The 22,291-nt window shown below is 45.5% G+C and overlaps 1 protein-coding gene across 2 annotated transcripts in view; it reads right to left on the reverse strand.

Moving 5' to 3' along the window:
- MAP1B (microtubule associated protein 1B) overlaps positions 1-22,291 on the reverse strand; it is a 90,668-nt gene that overhangs the window by 12,498 nt on the left and 55,879 nt on the right. Inside the window, exons 1-3 of one of the 2 annotated variants that reach the window (XM_073905366.1) lie at positions 10,665-10,886; positions 7,600-7,682; positions 5,084-5,224 (exon numbers count right to left, since the gene is read on the reverse strand). In XM_073905366.1, coding sequence (XP_073761467.1) covers positions 5,084-5,215 — 132 coding nt within the window. In that variant the 5' untranslated portion in view covers positions 5,216-5,224; positions 7,600-7,682; positions 10,665-10,886. Of the gene's footprint in view, positions 1-5,083; positions 5,225-7,599; positions 7,683-10,664; positions 10,887-22,291 lie in introns of those variants that run through there. The other variant, XM_025892880.2, reaches the window with a different exon arrangement.

Here is a 22,291-nt window from a genome sequence, read left to right on the forward strand (position 1 = left end):
CGTGACCAAAACAGAGACCAGTGTTTAATGAAAGTGCTGTTTTCTTTCTCACTCCATATTATGGCCATATGTTTCATGGCCGGCTTAGTAAGCAGTGAGGGAGAATCGTGTCATCAACTCCAGTCTTCTGTCAGTTGCAGCAAAGCTCATAAATCAGCCCAGAGTTTCAAGGGGAAAGAGCTCTGTGTCTTTGATGGTTAATGATGAAAGGGAAAGCAAAGACTTCACTTGGCCTAGGCATCCCTGAGCCTAGGGATGAACTCTCACCTTCCAGTATTAGAATGGTTTCCTCTGTCTCACATCAACCTCCTAGACACTGACATTCCGAGGCAACTGGTGTGTGTGGTGTAGATGGGTAATTTATAGATGGATTTTCCTACATTAGATTGTAGTAACATCTCCACTTTTGTTTTGTTAAGTGTACTTATCCTACATTTTGTGTAAAGGGTCACAAAATAGCAAAATAATAAGTCTTTGACTTTGCCGTTTTCCTCAGACTTAACAATTTCCTATGAAAAGGAGAAGAATCAACCATTTTAGAAGGTAAGAAAACTGAAAAAGCACTTCGGGGGCAGCCTCTGCTCAAATTGTCTGCTGACCAAAGCAAACATGAGCACCAAATAGGGTCTGTTGTCCAACAATTAGCATAGGCCCTCATCACCATTACTGTAGCACAATTAGGGCTCTCTCCATCCTCATTTTCACACCAAGTACATACACACTCTTCATGCTTTACAATACATTTTAGAGGAGAAATCTAGGAAAACGCAAAATGCTGAGTCTTTAATATAAGTGAAATTTCAAAATTAAGTTTAGTTCATTTCAATTTTTAAAATTCCACCCTGAGGGCTGTGGCAGCTAAGGGTATGAGCCAGCTGTGTGTAGAGGGGATTGAATCATCAAGTTCAAGGAGAAGGTTAAAAAAAAAAAAAAAGAATTTCAGAAATACCTCCCTACTTTGCATCTTGTCACTTCCAGCTGGGAGGTTCCTATGAAATAAAGGAAATGTGACCCCAAAAGAAAGCTAGTTTGCACAGAATTTTGAGGAAGTCCAGGGTATTGAAAACCAGCAGAGAGCCCAGTGAATAGAAAACTATGGAGTACAAGGGAAAGCGGAGAAGAAGGTCAGCACCGCAGAGGTTTCTTTCAGAAAGGGAAAATCTGGTCTCTGCAGAAGCCACAGCATACTGAGCACGATGAGGCAGGAACACAGAGAGCAGGGCTGCAGAGAGGCCTTCACGAAGGACAGAGGGAACAGGAGGCATGGCTGCCACAGTCCTGGAGCGACACAGTGGGAAAAAAAGCCCCTGCATCCCCAACCCCCCAGTTCCCCGGGGCCAGCTTCCAGACCTGCGCACCAACACGCACGCTGGAGTGAGTGCCTCAGGCCAAAGACCAAGTCTGAAGAGCACCTACTCAGTCTGTGCCTATGCAACGCACAGGTGAGAGCAATGGGGAGGAGCCAGCCACATTGGCCTTGGCAAGGAAACTTGTGCGTACATCTCAGACTTGGAAACAGTCTTCCTCTAAAAGAGTTTGGAAATTATCCTCATAGTAAATGGTACTTAGTATAAACCATTGTAGTAAAAGTTCCTGAATAGGAGGAAACACACCCTCTGTATCTCTGTATCAATATGTGTGTTTCCCTAATACATCATCAGCTCCAGAAATGTTCATTAAACTTGGCCAATTCGATATGTACTGTCCTCCTGGAGTGGCTGCTTTGGAAGTGACCATGAGCCTGCAAATACTTCTCAAGCACACTGATTGCTACCCTTCCCTTGTTCTTAAGAATACAGATGAGAGACACGACTGGAAGAAATATTGCTTGGGGCAAAGATAGTCTTTTTTGTTAAAAATGTTAAAATTCTAATTAAATGCAGGCATACTGGAAGAGGAAGGAAAATATGGGAAATAATGACTTTACTGCAGATAATGAAGTAAGATTTGACTTTCTAAACCACAGCTTGCTCTAACTAGATTTCCTTTTTTGATTAGGTTAGTTGCTTGACTGATGCAGAAATACAGTGGACAGTGTATCTCTGGGTTTTAGCAAGACGTTTAATAAGATCTCTGAACAGTGTGATAGCAGAATGAGGTGGATTCATAGCCAGTCATATAAATCCTGTTGCTTAGTATCATCCTGGATGGAGGTCTGTGATGGGATGCCTCAGGGCCCATTTATGTCCTGTGGAGCACTGACTTGGATAAAAATGGCAAAGAAATGCTTATCAAATCTGCTGGTGGCATGAAAATGGGAGGCAGAGCAAAACGTGGGATGGCAGAATTAAAATATTCACGAAAGCTCTTGACATTGGGATGATGATGGCTAAATCAACTCTTAACAGGATGGCATACTAAAGGGATAAATGTAAGGTCCAATAAACCAGTGGGATAAAGCAAAGGATTGGGAGATGTGGCTTAACAACAATATTCATGGAAAAGACTCAGGGATTTTAGTTGATGGGCAAATGGATTTATCGTAAAGCTAAAGAAGCTCAAACTTCAAGGCTCCTCACTGGCATCGTCCCCTCCCTGAGCCCTGTACTTAACTGTGTACTGATAATTTTATTTTCTTTTTCTTAAAGGGAACCCCCAATTTTTGTAAATTATAGCACTCCTCAAAGCCTGCATCCCCTCTCCACTGACACTTAATTATGGATGTTGATGGTTAAAAGTTACTTTTAGACTTTCTTTATAGAAGATTGTATTAAAAACTACAGAAGTCAGGTTAGAAGTCCTAACCTGGTTAGTGACTCCTGGAGTATGGTATCCCATATGAGCCATGACATTAAGTTAAAGAAACTAGACCAAAACCAAACAGACAAACTGAAATTGCTGGCTCCTTCTCCTTGGCCATAACCTCTAAATGCTAGACCTGAGCCCCTTGCTCTTCAATACACTTCTCTCTCTAGATCACTTCATCGGCTTCCACATGTTTCCAGCCCAGCTCTTGGTTCCTTGAGCCCTTGACTCATGTATCTAATTGTCTGATAACACCAAAGCACTAAAACATGACGAAGACAGCTTCTCACTTTCTGCCATACCCATGTCATCCCTTTCCTGCCAACAGGTTTAAAGGAAAGTGACCAGAGAACATAAGGAACTTTTACTATCTTCTTTTATGAAGAACAGTGTGCAGAACTGAAAATAATCTGAAGGAAAAACACAACTGGCAGTGTTGGTGAAGGGTGTCTGAGATACCAAGTGGGAAAGGGAGCACATTCCTTCCTTAAAGATACAATGAGACAAAGAAGGAAAAACTTTCTAACAGAGAGACTGAAAACTGTCCCAGGAGATGTGATTTCACCATCCTCAGATTTCAGGAAGTAATGGGTTAGCCAGATGACTCTTCTATCTGTTAAGTTCTGGTTATGTAGTTGACCTCCAATGACTAAGACTCCCACAATCTAAAGCTCAAAATGTGTTGGTAATTGTACTTTTCAGTCCACTTATTTTTATCTATTTTTATTTAAAAAAATGCATCATTTTGTCTTTCCTAAATGGTGTTTCTGGTTTCCCTGGAGTGTCTAGGATATATCAAGGACTGGATAAAAGGAACAAAACTAAACACCAATGACCTTTAAGGTCCCTTTGTTACTGAGTCATTCTGTATTCAAACCCTTTTTCCAAGACCACAGTAGGCAATCATGGCTCTAAAAGGCTGGTGACCATTGGTCTAGTCCAGTGATTTCCAATCATGCAGGCTGAACTCGAGTAGCCTTGGAGGTAGGCAGATGACAAACTCTGGAGAAAGAGGGACAAAAGCCTTCATTCGTTTTGAAGTGGTAAAGATGGTACCCGCTGTGAGTGCACCCTGGGGCCCCTTCCTGCTGTGGGGAGCCAGGGCTATCTGCCTCAGGACCCAGCTGACATCACACCTTCTAAAAGTGGGGGCTTTAAACGCTAAGTGAAATGTTTCTTTTCCCTGTTTTTTATTCCCCCCAGTGGGTGGAGAGTGAAACACTGTTAAGTCACCTAGCCAGAGTTTTCGCAAAGCCTCCACGCAAGCCAAAAAAAGCTGGGAGGTTTATTTACAGCTCTTGCCAGCAATGACAGGTACAGAGACCTCTCTGTGAAGCCCAGGGCTAAGGAAGCTTAAATGCAGAAAGACAGATGGCCCTTTGCCACTCGGGAGGCTGAGAGGCCACCAACTCAGTAAGTTCTCAGGGCTTCAAATGGACATGGAGACTCCTCCTATGCACACATCCCTCAACCCCTGCATGTAGAAACCTGTGATCTGCCGTGGGCAGGCCCCAACCCGCCAAGCTGATAGCCCTGAATAGTCTAACTACTAAACAAATAAACAAAATGAAGGAGGCATGTTGTTTTGGAAAGGGAATTTTCTCAGCCAGGATAGATTCTCAAGCAGAAATAACCAAATTAGACTCTTCAATCTGATATTACCGAATACCACTAATGTCATATAATATTCAACACCTCACATGTATCATCAGTGAATAAGACATGTTCATTAGAAATAGTAATGACCCAGGTTCAATCCAGCTACTTTAACCATCTTTTTCTGGGGGGCATGGATGTGCTCCATTTTCCTACCTGCCGCTCTTTCCTGAGCCTTCTCTTTGTTGGGCTGTTCAAGCAGCCCGAGTTCAAACATCAGGACCAGGCATTAACAGTAAGAGCAATCAAATAATTAGACCAGGAAAAGTAAGTACAAATACTGAAAGAGAGCAGGGCAGTTCAATCCTACCAAAAGACCAAGACATCATTGGAGTACTCTTTCAGAAAAGAGGACACCTGGGTTTTCTTCTGGGCTCTGCCATTTCAAGTTTCTCCATTATTTTTGCCATCTCTAAAATACTGACTGTTCCAATCCCCCTCCACCTCCATCTCTGGCACATTAAGAATGGTTCAAGTTCACGATAGATGGGTGCCCCGAATTCTTTTGGTGATGAGTCGTAGAACTACAGTATGTTGGATCGTGCAGTTTTGCTTATTTCAGAGGAGGTGTGACATTCCCTCCCCTTCTCCTAGCCCCATCCTATGCTTTCAAAGTGGAGCCTCAGGCTACAACCATAACCCAGCAGCTCTAAAGCTTAGCTATTTCCAGACAGGAGCCCACCTCTTGATCGGTGAAAATCTCTATGAAGTTCTGGAAGGAGAAAGAGCCGGACTGGAGAATGAGCTCTCCGGTATTTTCAAAGCATTGCCCGGTCAGCACGAGCAGCTTGTGTCGGGCAGCATCTGTGATCATCAAGCGCACCTGAAACAAAGCACAGGGAGCAGGACATGAGCCACGTGCAACACTGCCCGCCATCCCACTCGCAGGACAGGGCTGGCCCTGATAGGGCTTGACACCCATCACCAACCAAACTCATTCATTTCCCCCGGGGAGGTGGACAAAGCCAACAACCGTGGTCATCTGGTCAACTGGCCCATGAATGCCATCTTCCATGTTCACGACGGCCCAACCAGTAGTGGTGATTGACCTTCTCCCCCTCGTTCCCTTGTCTTTGGCACAGCAGTCTCCACAGCTGTGTCTGCTAGCAGCGCACCGTCTGTGAGACTTAAGGATGTCTCACAGGCTGAGTCACCAAGTACAGTCCAGCTCCCCTGACTGCTGCCTCAGGAAGCACAGGTTTCCAACGAGGGTCCCTAGTCAGCCCCTCCCTTACAGGACCCCTTTCCTTCCAAGCCATCCAGCAATCGCTCAGCTCCAAACGCCGTCTCCAGTGGGATCAGCAAGGTGCCTGACATTGAACAGAAACAAAAGGCTGCCCCAAATGGGAATCTTTTTCTTTTTTTTTCCAAGTGGGAATCTTTTAAATAGAATTGTAAATGGTTTGCACGAAAGAACTCTCTGTTCTTGAAGTGGCAGGAAGCCAGCCTGTCCTTCAGCAGAAACACTGCTCCAAGCACCAAGGTATTCGTTCTGAGCACAGTTTAGTTCAGCACAAATTCACTGCCAGGCATCATGCTAGACACCAAGGGAGGGATACAAAAGTAAACAGGACATGATGCACGGCCCCCAAGAACCTCGCGTTCTAATCAAGGAAACACACATAAACCGAAATAATTGTTCCAGCCCCTTCTGCTCCACAAGCAAGCCTGGATTCCTTCAGGAAATTATTTTTCCTTTTCCATTTCAAGTTGTCTTTACTTCCTGATTCTGGTAATCACAGTGAGACTGCTAGCCCCCCATTTGCCTCAGCCTTGTGCCTTCATGGATTGTCAGAGAGGTCCTGCTGATCTGGGGCAGATGGAAGTGGAATCACAACAGGCTACACAATGACTGCCAAAAAGTGGAAGCGACCCAGTGTCCATCAACTGACGACTGGATAAACAAACTGTGGTGCACCCACACAATGGAATAGCATTCAGTCATAAAAAAGGAATGAAGTACTGATGCATGCTACAGGGTGGATGACTCTTGAAAACATCACGCTGAGTGAACTAAGCCAGACACAAAAAACCACCTAGTGTATGATTCCATTATCCAAAATACTCAGAATAGGCAAATCCACAGAGGCAAAAGGTAGACTAGAAGTTGCCAGCAACTAGGAAGAATGGGGAGCGTTGGCTAACAGCTTGGGGTTTTTAAGGGGTGGCGGACATGTTTTGGAACAGAGAGTGATGATAGGCACACAACTTTGTGCATATACTAAAAACCAATGAATTACACACTTTAAAAGATGGATTTTATGGTATGTGAATTGTATCTCAATTTTAGAAAGAGGCTCGAAGTATGCGCCGAGGAGATGTTGTAGATAATGAAGGCCCCCCAGGGACTGTGGCAACATTAATGTCCAAGAAGCACTCAGTCTCAAAGGTGCTAACCTGCAATAAAAGAAGAGGAAAACGGAGCTACAGCCATTCCTCCTGCCTGGGGGGCCAGGGATTCTTGGCTTCAGCCAAGCTCTTATCTAACTGAAGTCTCTGAAATACCCAGTTATTCTTTTTTGGCAACAATTTCAAATGACAGTAATAATAATATTAATAAGAACAACCAACATTTATATTTCAGTGGTTACACGCTATGTGCTGTTTTAAGCATCTGACACTTCGAATCACATTAGAAGCACTGTTGTGATCTCCATGTCACAAAGGTAGAAACGGAGACAAAAAGACCATAAATAATTTGCCCCAGGCTACCAGCTAAAAAGTGTCAGAATCCAGGGAGTCTGGGACCCAAGGCCATGCTCCTGATCGCCAGGCTAGCCTGCCTTTCAGTGGGGATTATAGGGGGTAAGCCAAATGGCTCTGAAGGGAGCTTGCCTCTATGCTACCATTTTTCTCCAAATTTGTGTCCTAAATGTCCTGGCCTAAGGGCTTGTAGTCTATTTCCCCTGCTACATCCCAGCCAGACACCACCCAGCAGCACACCCTCCATAAATACCCAAGATTTCAGATCCCCTTGCCTGCATAAGATATCAATCACAGTTCTGCGTAGCATCTTCCACTTTGTCCTTACCGGGAGGGGCAGTCTGGGGTGGCACTGAGGTAGAGAACCGGCCCCTGACTGGGGGTAAGGAGGTGTCCCCGGATCCAGAACTTCTCTCTCCGTGTCCTTCTCCTGCCCCACCGGGCCTGCCCCTGCCCTCCCAGTCACTGTGTGACACCGCGGGGCCAGACGCTTACCTCAGTGCTGACTGCTTCATCTGAGGGGTTGATCAGGACCACTGTTTCTAAAACGTCACTTCGATGATGAAGGATCTTTTGTCCTGCGGACACAAAAACACAGACAAAAAAGGGAGACCTTTAGCTTTTCCCAACTGGCACTGGCCCGCTGGCTTCAGGGACAGCAGAGCTCCCGCTGTCCTGATGGGCACACAGCACAGGGGTTCTCCACGCTATCTTGGGAAACACAATCGGTATTGCGAAACGAGAGTGCAGAGCCTGCAGGTTACTCCCGGAGCGGGGTCCGGGTGTCTGGGGCTCCTCATGCTCTTGCAGTGCGTGAGTTTTCAGGCCTGCTCGCCAGGCTGCCTCTCTGCGCGCCTTAATGGCAGTTTTCATGTGAGACGAGGGGCGGATGCCAGGAAAACTCAACGGGGCTCTTGACATTTCCTTTCTCATGGTAATCGGGGATGTTTCCCCGCATCAGCCTTTCTTCTGTTGAGAATGGTGCTGAGATTAATTAGGAGCTTGATTGTGAAATGAATGACATCCAGAAAGCCTGGCTAACAATTACCCAACAACCAGAATGGCTGTCTGAGGCGGGCTTACAGTCTGCTGGAGTATTTTTTAATTAATTCACTTGCTCAGAGAAAAGTAGAGAAGCTGTGAGCAAATGAAGAGTGGAGAACAACTCTCCCGCCGGACAGTGTGGCCAAATTGCCTGTAAAGACAAGCGAAATTGATGCAGAAAAAAAAAAGCAAGGTGTCGTGGGGGCGAAGGAACGTGTCTAAGGAGGGCTGCAATCCTGCAGGGCCTTTGGCTCCACATCCCTGATTTCCCACACCTTCAAGTAAAACGTTTTAGGGGCATCTGAGTGGCTGAAATCACCTCCAGATGAAGTAGACTGAGGCCTGTGGATGACCCACGCAAACTCCCCTTTCTTGGACAATTAAGACGAAACATGACTGGGTGTATGAGGGGCCAGAGTGGGCAAGATAAGCTCGGCCAGTTCAGGAGGAAGAGAGAAGTGGGCTGTTTCCCAGACACGTGGAGAGGAGACACCACACCAGAGGGGACAAGAACGTGTCTGCTGCTTGGAAGTACAGGGAAACGGGTGACAAGACAAAAATGGAACAGGATCTGAGGAGAGGAATACCAGAGGACAGAATGACCTTTCCAGGAAAATAGCTGCCAGTTCTTCAAAAAGCTAAAATAGAATTACTGTAATGGCCTAGCACTTCCATCCTCGGTAGATTGAAAGCAGGGACTTGACCAGATACTTGTAAGCCAAGGTCCTCCGCAGCGTTACTACAGTAGCTAAAAGGAGGAGACCACCCAAATACCCACTGATGGGTGACGGGCTAAACAAAACGGGGAGAGCCGCACGATGGAGTGCTCCCGGGCAGAAAAAGGAATGGAGTTCTGATTCGTGCAACAACACGCGTGAACCTTGAAAAAAGGATGCTGAGTAAAATAAGCCTACACCAAAGAACACATACTGTATGATTCCAGTGACATGAAATATCTAGAAGAGGCTAATTCGTAGAGTCAGCAGATCCGAGGTTACCAGAGGCCAAGGGAGAGGGGCTGGAGTGTTACTACTTACTGGGCACAGACTTTCTGTTGGGGATGAAGGAAAAGTTGTGGACATAGAGATCATGTTGTATAACATTATAAATGCAACTAGTACCACTGAACTGTACATTTAAAAAGGGTTAAAATGGCCAATTTTGTGTTTTGTATATATTTTACCAGAGTTTAAACAAGACCACAGAAACAATATGCTGAAATACCACCACCACATCATCAAACCCATTCTCCAACATTGTCTGATCTTTCCCAAGAGCTAATATTTACCCTACATCAGAAATGAAAGAAGCCCACACTACACCATAATGATGCCGGGCACCATTCTGAGCACCTCACCAGTACGAAGTCATTGAATCACCTGAAGAGCTCTATGACAGAGGTACTGTGTTGTCCTCTCTTACTGTGGAGGACAATGAAGTCTGCAAAAGAGAACTAACTAGCTCAAGGTCACGCAACTAGGGAGTGTTTGAGTCAGGACTTGGACCCTGTGCATCTGGCCCCACAGCCCCCAGCTACATTGCTCTGCAGGGCTAGTCGCTGGGACTAAGGTTTGGAAAAACAGGCGTGGCAGACAATGAATGCCAAGGGAGAGCTAGGGAAAAATCCAAAGGAATAGCAGCAGGGATGTGCTCAAAAGAAGCAAGAAGCCAGAAAGCATTACAAGAATATGGGCAAAAAGCAAAAGAAGTCAAATGTGGCAGAAAACCCACACAAAAGAGGGTGAAATTAAGAGAAGGTGTGTGATACTTTACACCAAATGCCTGAAAATGAAGAAACTCCAGAACAGAACAATGTCACAGAGCTTAAGCCGACAAAGGACTGAGCTTCCAGAAAAATAATTCAACTAAGCCATGAGAGAGAATGTTTATTTATTACGAATACCAAAATCTATACTTTGTTGGGCATCGTTTTTTGGCGTGGCTGGTTTTGCTTTTGACAACCGTATGCATTTAAAGGTAAAGCAAAAGAGCATCAAACTGAGTAAGTAAATGATAAAATGACAATCAGCAAAACACAAGAAACCATCCCCTTTCTCGGTCCTTTCGTCAGTGGCCTCCTTGAAACAAAGACTGTTCGGGTGGTTCACTAGCACTCAGTTGACACGAAATGGAGCAAAAGCTTAAGCCGAGGAGAAATGAATGGTCATTTCCTTGATCGTACTTTGGACGTGACTGTTTTCAACACACAAAGCCTCAGGGAGCATCATGCCAAGATATGACTGCAGTCCCGGCTCTATGCTGTAGGAACCCACAAAAGTAGACTTGAGCAAGGTAGGCGCAAGTGGCTCCCTCCGCAAGAGGTGGTAAAGGAATCAGAGCCCCTTCCTTCCCTACGTGATCGACGCGGCGCCTGACCCTGCTAACCCCAGCTTCCAAATGCATATCTAAGCAACCAGCCCAGTGCAGCCCGAGCCCTGCCCGCCCAAGCAGGCCCTTCCCCAGACACGTAGCAAGGACAGTGCTGCCCAGGCGCTCTCTGGCGGGGGGCTTCTTACCATCCACGAGAAGCTCCCTTCCTCTTTGGCTTCATCGCTTGCAGACACGACAAATGCCATGTGACCTCTGCCGTCTACCTTTCCTCCCTCCAAGTCAATTTCAGAACTGTTTGCTCAGGAATTCAACGAACGATGTTCTTTCTGTCCATCTTTGGACACACTGAGAGCGGTGACACAGCCGTGCACCACGATGCCATGGCTGCTCCTTCAACAAAAGCCTTTTTATAGGATTGGATTTAATGAAGGAGGGGATTTAAAGAGAGAGAGAGAGAGAGAGAAGCTTCAAGCTCTTGTCACAGCCAGGCTGTGGACAGATTCTTTCCCTGGACTATGTAACTAGGGGCTGGGGTGTCCTGGCATCTGGCAAGCGCAGGGGCACCCCCGCCCTGGCACCCCAGAGGGAACGCCAGCCCTCTGGGCCACAGGCGGCTCTAGGCTCTGGCGGCTGGGACGCTTGCAAAGTTGCATATTTGGGGAATGTTTCACACTGGGAAACAGGCCAGGCATTCTGAAGGGGAGGCCACCACCCTCGCCTGCAAAGGTCTCATTCAGTTGCTTCAGAAAAGAAGTTCCCAGGAAAGAAAGACAACCCGGTTGCAGCCTTTCTCTCTCCCATTATAGTCTGCATTCTCCAGAAACCGCTCACAGCGAAACCATTAGGCAGCCCCGATGAATAGGTAACTCCGCTCAGCACTGGTCGGAGGGAAGAAAAAAGGAGGGGCTTGAGATGGAGTGATTGTGTCACTCACTGCTTTGATAAGGAAAAGTCTTTTGACAGCTTCCCCACAAAACTCAGTGTAATTATGAAGGCTCAATCCTGGGGTGAGTGGGGCAGGGACTGTTGTGTGACAAAAAAAGAAGTCTGTTCCACCTTAGATTCAAAAGAGGATGGTCCGGGGGAACCCCTGAAGCAGCAGGGTCCTTGCAGACAATGAGACCTCTGTTTGTACGCTCCCAAAGGCTATCTTTGACTCAAATAAGCCTGTATTTTTCAGTTATTGCTGGGACTTTTTTTTTTTTTTTCAGTTACTACAAGTCTGACAGATTATTTCAATCTGTGTCTTTTAGGATTGGGCTGTTTTAGTGGTTTATGGTGTACTCTAATCCAGATGACTCTCAAATCTCTGAAAGCAAAGTGTTATTTTCTAGGTATATAATTTGTTGGAGAAGAGACCCCACAGAGCTTAATATCCATCTAAACACACACACATATGTGCACACACACAGGCTCTCTCCTGGTTTCTGAAGAGGTTGACATGACTGAGTTCAGTGACACCCACTACTGAGGCACAGCCATCACCAGTCCCCATAAAACTCAGAACCTTCTCTCCCGCATGCAGCTGACCCTTCTTTCCCACACATATCCCACACATCGTGCCAGAACACAGCAGCGTAGGAGGTGATGCCATCACGGCTGGGGCCAGAGCAAGACCCCCGACAGTCTCAGCCCAGACAGGCAGCTGCTTAATGAAGCAGCCCAGCTCAAGGGAGAGAATGCCAGAGCCAAAGTTCGAGAAGCACTAAGAGATGGGGGAAGCCCTTCATGAAAACACTAGTGATGCTGACCCCTTTTAGATCACCTGTAAGAGGGCAACCACTGGGTATGTCTTGAGAATGAACATTTCATTTCCATTTCCATGGATGATCACAATCCAGAACTTGATTTCCACAACTTCCTTCTCCTGGAAAATGAACACTTCGCAAACATAATCTAGAAATGGAAATCAAAGAATAAAGAAAGCCTCGATATCCAGTACGGAAGGATGAAGATGAGGGGGATCCTGAATCACTGACATAGATGCACCAGTGACCAGGGTGGAGAGTCGGGGCCAAGGGCTCGGCGCCCACCTACCCCCACCCCTTGCTCCCCAGCTCCTACTGCTGCCCAGTTTTCATCCACTCACTCCTCCTGCCCCTTCCCCAGGTGAAAACCAGAATGGATTCTTTATGGGCACAGAATTTGATATAGTCATTCAGCACTAGAAAAACTTCCAATGTGAAGAAGCAGAAACTTAAAGGTTAAAGAAGATTGTAGAATTAGAAAGGGAAAGCTTGAGGCGAAGGACTGAGATTATTTAGCTAAAAGTAAGGGGTGGGAGATCAAGAAAAGGCCACAGGCACAGAAAGTCTTGATGTTAAAGTCTGTTTTCGTTGGAGGGGGAAAAGAAAGAAGGGAAGGAGAGAAGCAGGGAGGAAGGAAAGAAAATAAAAGCAATGAGTTCTCCAACTATACCTCCTCACCCAAGTGGATTTTCGAAAAGGAAACCTCTCGCCTCCAACCCCCACATCCAAAAAACACTCCCCAGGTAAAGTTTAGCTAAATGGATGAAATCAAGAAATGAAAGGTACTCAGTGCAGGAACTAAAAAATTATTTACCAATGGGTCTGCCTACAGCTTTTAATAACAGCTTTTCATTTGGAAGAATATCCAGGCTTCCTTTCTGCAGGAATCCACATGACACAAAGCAAATATGCTAAGAGATGGGGGAAGTTTGAGGAGAAACAGAGCTGGTCTGGAAGGAGAGGAGACGCCTGCATCAGCAACATTCTTGTGAATCTTCTTTCCTTCTCTATCCCTCACAACTAACCCCAGCCCCGACTGGGCCTGGTGGGAAGACAGTTCCTGGGCTCTCCCTTCCCAGAGGGAGGCAAGGAAAGAGCAAGTCAGGAAGCCTCCAAGTAGCAGAGAAACCCGTTCCCAGCAGCCTCTGTTGGTTCTCCCTGTGTTCCTTCTATCCCAACTCATCATTTCTAAGCAAGAAAAACAGAAAGAGACAAAAGGGGATGCACACGTGGTCACAGTGCTTCTTTGAGGCCACAAGCAGCAATGTCTCTCCCAGATGCCCCAACGTGAGGGTTCAGGGACGGATGCAGGAGAGTGCAGGAGCCTGTCCTAACAGAAAGCCTCCCCCTCGTTGCCTGGAAAGAGAAAGAAATCCCCTCAGACAGGAGGGAGAACATGCCCAGGAGGCAGGCTAGACAGCTCAGCTCCCCGCTCCTGCCACTGAGGTACCCTCAGAGAAACAGGGGTGCTGGGAGGCTCGGTACCTCCTGATCACAGGGTCCCACAGTGTCACCACTGAACCACAGAAAGCCAGCCATCACCAGGAGCCTACCCATCTTCCCTCCCCAGGGAAGCCAAACTCCTAACGCTGGAAGGAGTCTGATTCCCCAGGGGCCCTCACACCTCAAAATCAACTCGTTCATCCTTAACTTCCGTCAGCTCAGGTAGCTGTCAGCCTCATCCACCTTCCCGACCCACCTTTGTCCGAAAGAAAGGTTTTCAAGTTGTGATGCTAGGACTCTCCATTGTAAGAGGTGAGTACGCAGCCTGGGGCCACTGGGCAGCCAGGGCCCGCTGACTGCTGCGCCCCTCGGCAGGCACGCCCGCCTCCCACTCGCACCCCGAGACTCACTCCCTCTTTGTTTCAGCTGCACAATTAGAGCCCAGTTCTCTCCCACCTTTCCCTGATTTTCCTGGAAATGGCATTTCTTCCCTGTTGGGAATAAGCTTGTTTGTTTCTGCTTGTGTTTCCTCTCTGATGTGTGTTCCTGCCTGTCACATCCCTCTCCAAATGTTCAGTGTGTGTTTTTTTAAGAGAACAAGAACTTGAATTCCATTATAAACAAGTTCAGGAGACTTCATAAATGATTTTTTTATTTTAAATAAGTTGATCATTGCTTGGGAATTAGCTTTTCGAAGATTTTACCTTTGACATCTTTTGTGTGGCACAAAATTTAGTTATTACAGAACCTGAGTCTATACAGATTTTTCTCTGCATTTCCTGGACTTAACTCTTTTTCTTTCTTGTTGCCATTTGGTTTAGTTTTTCGTGTGTTTGCCAGGCCTTCCACCCCATCCTTCTCCTGGGTTCTGTGCTGTCTTCCACTCTATGTTTCCCTGACCATTAGACACCTAGATAAGCAAATAACCCAAACTGCCTGGACTGCCGAGGCTTTCTCCTCGTCCTAACCGTGGTCCCTGCACACAGATGCAGACTGAGCCCTGGCGACAGGCAGGCAGGCCTTGCTCCTGGTGGCAGAGGGAGCCTCATCTTGCATTTCACATGCCCTCCTGTTCCAATGGCTGCGGGACTGCTCACACTGGGCACAGACCTGGTGGGGGAATGGGATGCCAGGCAGCAACAGGTCTCATCCCTTTTGCAGGGTTCTCATGGTACCCTCTTTCTCAATCCTCTTTACAGGGTTATTCTCCCTAATCCCATTCTCCTCGGGTCCCCTCTTCCCTCCCCTCCCTCCCCCTTTTCTAAAGGCCTCAAGAGAGAGGGATGAGAATCCAGGCTGCCAAGGGTTAGAAGTGGGAGACAGTGGAAGAAAGAAGTTTTTCTCTTTTTTCTTTTTCCCTATTTTATCCCCTAGCTGAAAAAAGTAGAAAGAAATACCATGGACGGTGTTGATGAAGGTCTGGCTCCCAAGGAGAAACAGGAACACCAATGTGGGCCCCTGCTAAGGGCAAGAAGACAACCTGAAAGTTGTTTCATCGACAAGGTACAGATTTTAGAAGGCTACAGATGGGGGGGCACACCTAGCGAAGGGGTATGTATTACCTCTCAGGGGAGCCAACTCCAGCTGTCATCAAAAACAGAGATCCACACCCATTTACAGAGCACCTTCCTCTGGGTTTGTGCACTGAAACCTTGAGGATGGTATTCCAAATCTATGAACCGGGTCTTCCGGGCCACAGCAAGGTGGGAGGTCCCAATGCCCTGTTCCCTAAATAAAACGTGTTATAGACAAAGAAAAATACTTATGCTCCTCATGCACAAGAAAGAAATACCTTCTGCTTTTAAGATTCAAGGAGTCCAGCAGCCAAGGGGAGAACCTCCTACCCATGAGCCTGTGAGAACCTGTCACTCATATGGCATAAAAAATCAGAATTTCCTCATCTCACAGAATGGGGGGACCCGAAGGAGCTCCGGTGACAGTTCTGTGCCCCCCACTATCTTTAAAGAAAGAAAAGACGGGCCTCGGGGGTGAACGGTGACCTGTCCTAGGAGCAACTGTTGATTTTGTATGACTGCCAAGGCAGTTCCTATGCCTACTGCAGACAGTTCTATTTGGGAACAGGTGCTAAACTACTAATCGTACTACCTTTCGTTTGTGATGCACTTCATGGTTTATGAAATCTTTTTACTTGCATGTTACCGCAGCGTATCACAAAGATTGTTATTATTATTCTTTTTTTTTACAGATAGGGATAAAATAAACTGTTAAACTGGGTTTTCAGTCTAGCCCATCTGACTCCTGATCTCTACTCTTGCCACGGCCCCTCAATGCTTCTCAGATTATTCTAGGAGTTTACATGGTCTAAATCCTTACTTTTTAAAAATAAGATTTGCCTGAGATACATTTTCCTTAGTGTATTATAGACTACTCCCTGCATTCAGGATATAGGTTTGGGAATTCTTTCTGCTTTGGGAGGGATACCTGCCATATGCCAGATACCCTGCCAACCGTCCAGTTAAACCATGAGATGGCCAATCTCGCCGGCGTGTCAACTCAAAAATGGCACTTTCCTTTGGTTCAACAATTAGACCTCACCTTCTTGAGATCAGAGTAGGTTTCGGAGGATGTTTTTTAATCTTGCTGGTCTTCTCCTGGCCTTTTAAGAGATATTGTATTCCCTGTTTACTAAGAAAGTGTGAATTATTTAGAGGACACAGTTTTTTAGAGATTAATTCAGGCAAATTAGTGCTACCTTCATAAACTAGCATTGAGATTAAAACATGGACGGGATGCCAGCCCTATCCTGAAGGCAAGACAGTTTAGTGGGGATGCTTAGAGTTTTGACAAGTGTCTCATTTGGAAAGCTTAAGTTAGAAGTGGTGTCTAATACACCACAGGAGCTCAATCAATATTTGATAAGGGAATGAATAATAAAAATGGCTAAGATATATTGAATGCCTGCCTGCCCTGGGTCAGCCACTGATCTAAGTTCTTTGTGTAGGGTTATTGCATTAAATCTGCACATTAACCCGCTGAATGCCCTATTCTCATTTTATAGATGAGGAAAATGAAGACATTGGGCAGTTCAGCAACAGACCTAGGGAATAAATAGTGAAACCAGGATGGTCACTGTCCAGAGCCAGGTTCTTAGCTAATAAAACATTTTATTTTATTTTATTTTAATTTTATTTTACTTTATTTTATTTTTTAAAGATCTTATTTTTAAGTAATCTCTACACCTAACGTGGGGCTCAAACTCAAAACCCCGAGACCAAGAGTCACATGCTCCACTAACTGAGCCAGCCAGGCACCCCCCAAAAAAGACATTTTAAAGGGATGAAGGAAGACAGATAACAGTCAGTTTGATTTGGGGGTCTGTTGAGTTTGAGGTTCCTATGGGAGATCAGGTGGTTCTACCCAACGAGCAGGCAGAAATGTGTATTTGAGGCTGAGGCGACAGGTTGGACCAGATCTGGGAGGCATCAGTGTATTTTTAGGTGATGCTCTTGGAGAATGAAGAGAGCCTTTTGCTGAGAACAGTCTTGGGAAATGCCACTATTTAAAGTCTGGGGAAAAGCAGCAAAAACCCCATAAAGGTGATAGGGAAAGTGATGGTATCTTCTCTGCTCACCTTCACCCACAGGCCCCGAGGTGACCTGTAACTGCACTGCCTTCTTGATTTGCAAACTTAATCCACCTCCACAGAGAGGAGAGATGAGGCTAAATATTCCAAAGACCTTAAATAATCCAAAAATAACTCGTATGTGCTTTTCAAATTCAACCTAAAACATACTACTTGGACCTACATATCCACTGCTATATTACTTTGCTTAGCCTGTGGGCATGGCTTTATTTTCTCTCTGGGACACATCTGCCTGATGGAGAAAAGACTAGGCGGCACTTCTCAGAGTGTAAGATGCCCCATGCTCATCTGAGGACCTCAATAAAAATGCAGATATGCTGGGGCGCCTGGGTGGCTCAGTCATAAAGCATCTGCCTTTGGCTCAGGTCATGGTCCCAGGGTCCTGGGATCGAGCCCCACATCAGGCTCCCTGCTCAGCAGGAAGCCTGCCTCTCCCTGTCCTGTTCCCCCTGCTTGTGTTCCTTCTCTCGCTGTGTGTCTCTCTGTCAAATAAATAAATAGAATCCTTTTTAAAAATGCAGATATGCATGGCCCACTCTCAGATAATTTGATTCAGAAGGCAGGGGTGAGGTCTGGGGCTCTGCATTTCTACAATCTCTCAGATAATTCTGATCATTCTGTGGCCCCTTCTTTGAGAAACAAAACAGTGTAGACAAAGAAGACGCTACTGATCAATAACAACATAGTAAGTGATCTTATTTAAAGTCATCCTCACACTGTTTTTAATGTATTATTACCCTAATGTCTGAACATACTGCTAGAATTATTTCCCTTGGGAGCAAATGTGATCATTAAAAACTCAAAACAACTTTTCCCAATAAGTACTGATTCTAGGAATCATTTGACAGTTTTATCTGACATTTAATTTGCCATCAACCTCCTGCCATTGATCAAATCCAGGGAAAGTGCTGACCTTTCACCCCCATCTGTTACCATTTAGAACCAAATCATCACACTCTTCACCTTCAAAGCTAGATACCTTAAAAACAGAAATCAAATTAGTCCTTTTGGTACTGGCTAATTGAAAGGAAAGAGAAAAAGGAAAATATACATAGCTGACATAACAAATATCACATCTAATATTGGACCCCTTGGACACCCTTAGCTCTAAGCCAAGGAGAAACAGCATGAGCTGATTTTTTTTCCCAGTAGAGTCCCCAGGGGACCATGCCACCTGCAGTGACAGCATCAGGCTAGAGCAAAGCAACAATCTTGATGATCTGCCAGGAAGGGACTTCTGAAGGTCAAGATCCTGGCCTGGAAGTAGGAGGCTCAAGGGCCCTGAGATCTGGTCTTAGCTGAAGTGGGGCCTCAGCCACCACCATCCCTAACAGGTAATGGAAAGGTGGATACTCGGGTCCTATGTTCCAACTGGTATGAGTAAATCTGGCCATATCTTTAAAAGCATTTGGCCTAAAGCCTGAACCCAACCCAAGGGAAGTGTGATTTTGGTTGTTTTAGTTTTATTTATATCCTGCCTCATTGGGGGGACCGGGGGGGGGGGGGTGGCGGAGATGGCTAATTCACATGCTGGTGGAATCAGCACCCGATATTTCCCCTGAGCACTGTGTCTGCGTTATCCAGTCATGGCTCGGTGCTTGGACTGCCCAGAAAAGTACACTCCATTCCTTCCTAACCTGGTGTCTTCTCTGTCCTGGGGGCTGACGGGGGATTCTCGGCATACCAGGGCCACAGTCCTGACTCCTCTGTACTTCCTATTCTTTGCCCTCAGTTATGTGCCCTGTCCGCTGACCCAGAGTGAAGTTTCACTTAGAGCCTGGTCCTCACCTTCCCTCAGTCAGGTGCTCTCCTTACATGGACCGACTCCAGAGCACACTCTCTCCAATTTTAAAGGTCTTTTCTTTAAACTCATGGCTCCTCACCAGTGTTTCATGATCTCTACCTCATCTTGATCCCTTGCTGCGCTCTGACAAATGGCCCTGGAAGAATCCACATCTTTGCTCACGTTTTCCTCCTTAGTACACTCCTTTTCTTATTCTAAGCGGAGAAGAAGTAAGTCTCCCCCAGCCACTTCCATGTTATTCTTTTCTACTCTCTGTGTGTGGTTCTAATAAGCAGCAACAGCAGGAGAGAGCCAGTTTTGAGTGCTGGATAAGACATAAGAACACAAAGCCTTGGGTAGATATTTTAGCCCTGTTGACTAAAAACTGAAGAAGACCATGCAACAAGGCCTTTACAGGTTAACTGCTCTGAGCATGTCTTCAGAGATTCTGTCACAGGCGATGGTGAGCCCCTGTGGATGGGGTGGTTCCAGCTCCTCTTGGTGGGCATAGAGGTGGGAAGAATTTATCACAAGAACTTTTCTCCAACTAAACCCTTCACCTGTCACCTCTCCTCCCTCAACCAAACCCAAACCTTACCCTTTAGCAATAAAATATTGATTAGAAGAGCAAAAAGGAGCAGTTACGTGAACTAATTCAGTATCCCTTAAAAACATCATACACAGAGTTTGCCTTCTACTGCCTTTCATATCATTTCTTATTTTTAGAGGGGGAAAAGGGTATGGAATCCAGCTTGCTGCTGACTCAGGCCTAATGAGGTGTCATACGTTGATGAGTAGAATGCAGGACCGTGACTTTCAAGTCAGCCACTCAGTTTCTTCATTGCGCCTAATAGCATTTAATTTCAATGAGTTATACTATTAAAAGTTTGCATGAAATAAACCAGTAATTTACAATGCTGATGTATTCATTTAATTTACACTAAGTAATTGAAATTTTCAGTATATCAGATACTCATGCTAATTGGTCACTGCATTTATTTTTTACCCCAGTGGGACAGGTGGCTGAAAGGTTGCTTTAAATGAAGGGTGTTGCTTGAGGACACCATTTACTATGTCTTAAAGTAAGGCCTTGTGCCTACTTAAATCTAATCAATTCCTTACAGATCCAGTTCACATTTTATTTCCTCTGGAAATATCTCCTGTCCCCTTCAACAACCGGAGTTGTCTCTTCCCTCAAAATTCTGATGGTGGTGAACGGTCCTTATATCATATAACTCAATTAGAGGAAGTGTATAAATATTTACATGAGCCATTGCTTCCAACTAAATGAGAATGTCTTAGTTAACAAAACGCTCGCACATACTTGTGAAAATCATGGGCAATACCTCATCTGGACTTCCTGTTAAGTTGGCAATTCCATGTAAATCTCACAAAACCCAGATCGGGCATTCCACCTATAGGCATTCAGGTGTTGATGGTCTTTTGCAAAATAGGACAACTAAAAATATAGATAGCCATAGTTGCCCACACCACCCAGGCAATCTCTGAATAGGATTTAACATAATCATGTGGATTGAAATTCAGGCTTTAGAAAAAGGAGTAAATCAAGTGATGTACCTTTCAGGACCTGGAAAATGTACCCCTGAGTCACCATTAGCAGAAAGCTCACTGCCATATATAAATAAAAAGGAAGCACTGTCTAGCTTGTTTTATGTGATTAGGGCCCCAAAATGTCCCGAAGTGTCAAAGTTGTTTTTTTTTCACAAGTACACTGAATTTTGCCTCTGGTCAACAGCCTCTCCTTATGATTCCTAAAAGAATTAAGATAGGGCATCATTAGGAAGATTTCGTTTTGATTTTATATTCAACTACAGGTCTTCACAAGGTCACTACCAGTGGGGTGCCACCACATGTCCCCATACCACACTTGACCTTCTCTGGAAGACTGTAGCTGAACAACTATATCTGCAGATCTAGGAAAACCTGATGTAGGAAACAAGGAATAAATTCAGGGCCACATATTTAGTTAATATTGACTTGACAAGCAGAGATTTGTTTCTGACACAATTCAATTAAATCTGGCTAAGGGGCATTTTGAAGATATTGATAAATGCATTCTGAACCAACAGACATATTTTTCCTGAGGATAAAGGCTCAAAACCTACTGTGCAGAAGTGATTCAGACAGTCAGTTAAGTAAATTCTACCCTCTTCTATCTTCTTTTAAGAAAGACTAAAATTCCAGTGTAGAATGAGTTCAGGAAGGAAGGCAAATAAACCGGGGGCTTTGGAAAAACTTGCTTTTCAGAAAATCTCCAGATTTCAATTTCCATGAGAAATTACAGGTTTTCATAAGAAAATGAGCATGCATAAAATCACTTTCTACATTCCTGTCTTGCATTATTCTCTGTTGGTTGTTTTTTATGTATTTATACCCACGCAATATAGGCAGTTATCCATAAGCATGCTACGCAAAGTTCTTATGATGACTACTCTTTGCTCTTTCACAAATAAAAAAAGTGTACATTGGGAGTACATTCTGTACCAGTAAGAATGCTGACGGGTAAGCCAGCTCTAGAGAAGAACGGACTGACTCAGGCTCCCCAGTGTGTCCTCTGCCAGAGCTCCAGAGTGTAACTGTAAGAAAGAGCATCTGCGTCTGTTCCAGAAAGCAGTACTGAACACGTTCCCATTTAATTTGGAGTAGAGGCTATCATGGGAGAAGTAGAAAGATGAGAGAGGGTGCCACAAAGGTTGTAGAGGGCACTACTCACTCAGTTTAAGCTCAGATATCAGGAAAATGCAAGCATTCAAAATCAAGGACTGGAAAGGCAGCAGCTGAGCACGCTTGAGCCCTCAGTGGCTCAGGGCCTTGAGGGCAGCACGACTGCACAGGGATGGGAGCAAAGGAGGGTGAGCAGTGCCTGACCTGTTCCCCGAGGTCGGCAGTCCAAGGAGAGAAGAACCTAACCTGTTCCCGATTACCAGCTCTTTCAAGGACAAAAGGACCCCCAAACCTAGGAAATCGTGATGTAAGTTCTGGGTCAGGTCTAAGGCTTCACATTTTTTTCTAAGAGACTAGGATAGTCTGCTCCATTCCTAACTGCAGGGCTGGAGTGCAGAAGGCCAGAACCCGGTGTGTTGGTCATGATCAGGGATACACAACTGCACTAGAAGATTCCTGGCACTCTCCCTAATCTGGTTTTTGGAACTCAGTACACACTTACCTTACATGGAGAGGCAGGTACTGGTGGGTTTACCACAGTCCCGTTAT

Source organism: Callorhinus ursinus, unplaced genomic scaffold (genome assembly GCF_003265705.2).
Source record: "Callorhinus ursinus isolate GAN/ISIS: 27379988/994484 unplaced genomic scaffold, GSC_fseal_2.0 scaffold23, whole genome shotgun sequence".
NCBI lineage: Eukaryota > Metazoa > Chordata > Mammalia > Carnivora > Otariidae > Callorhinus > Callorhinus ursinus.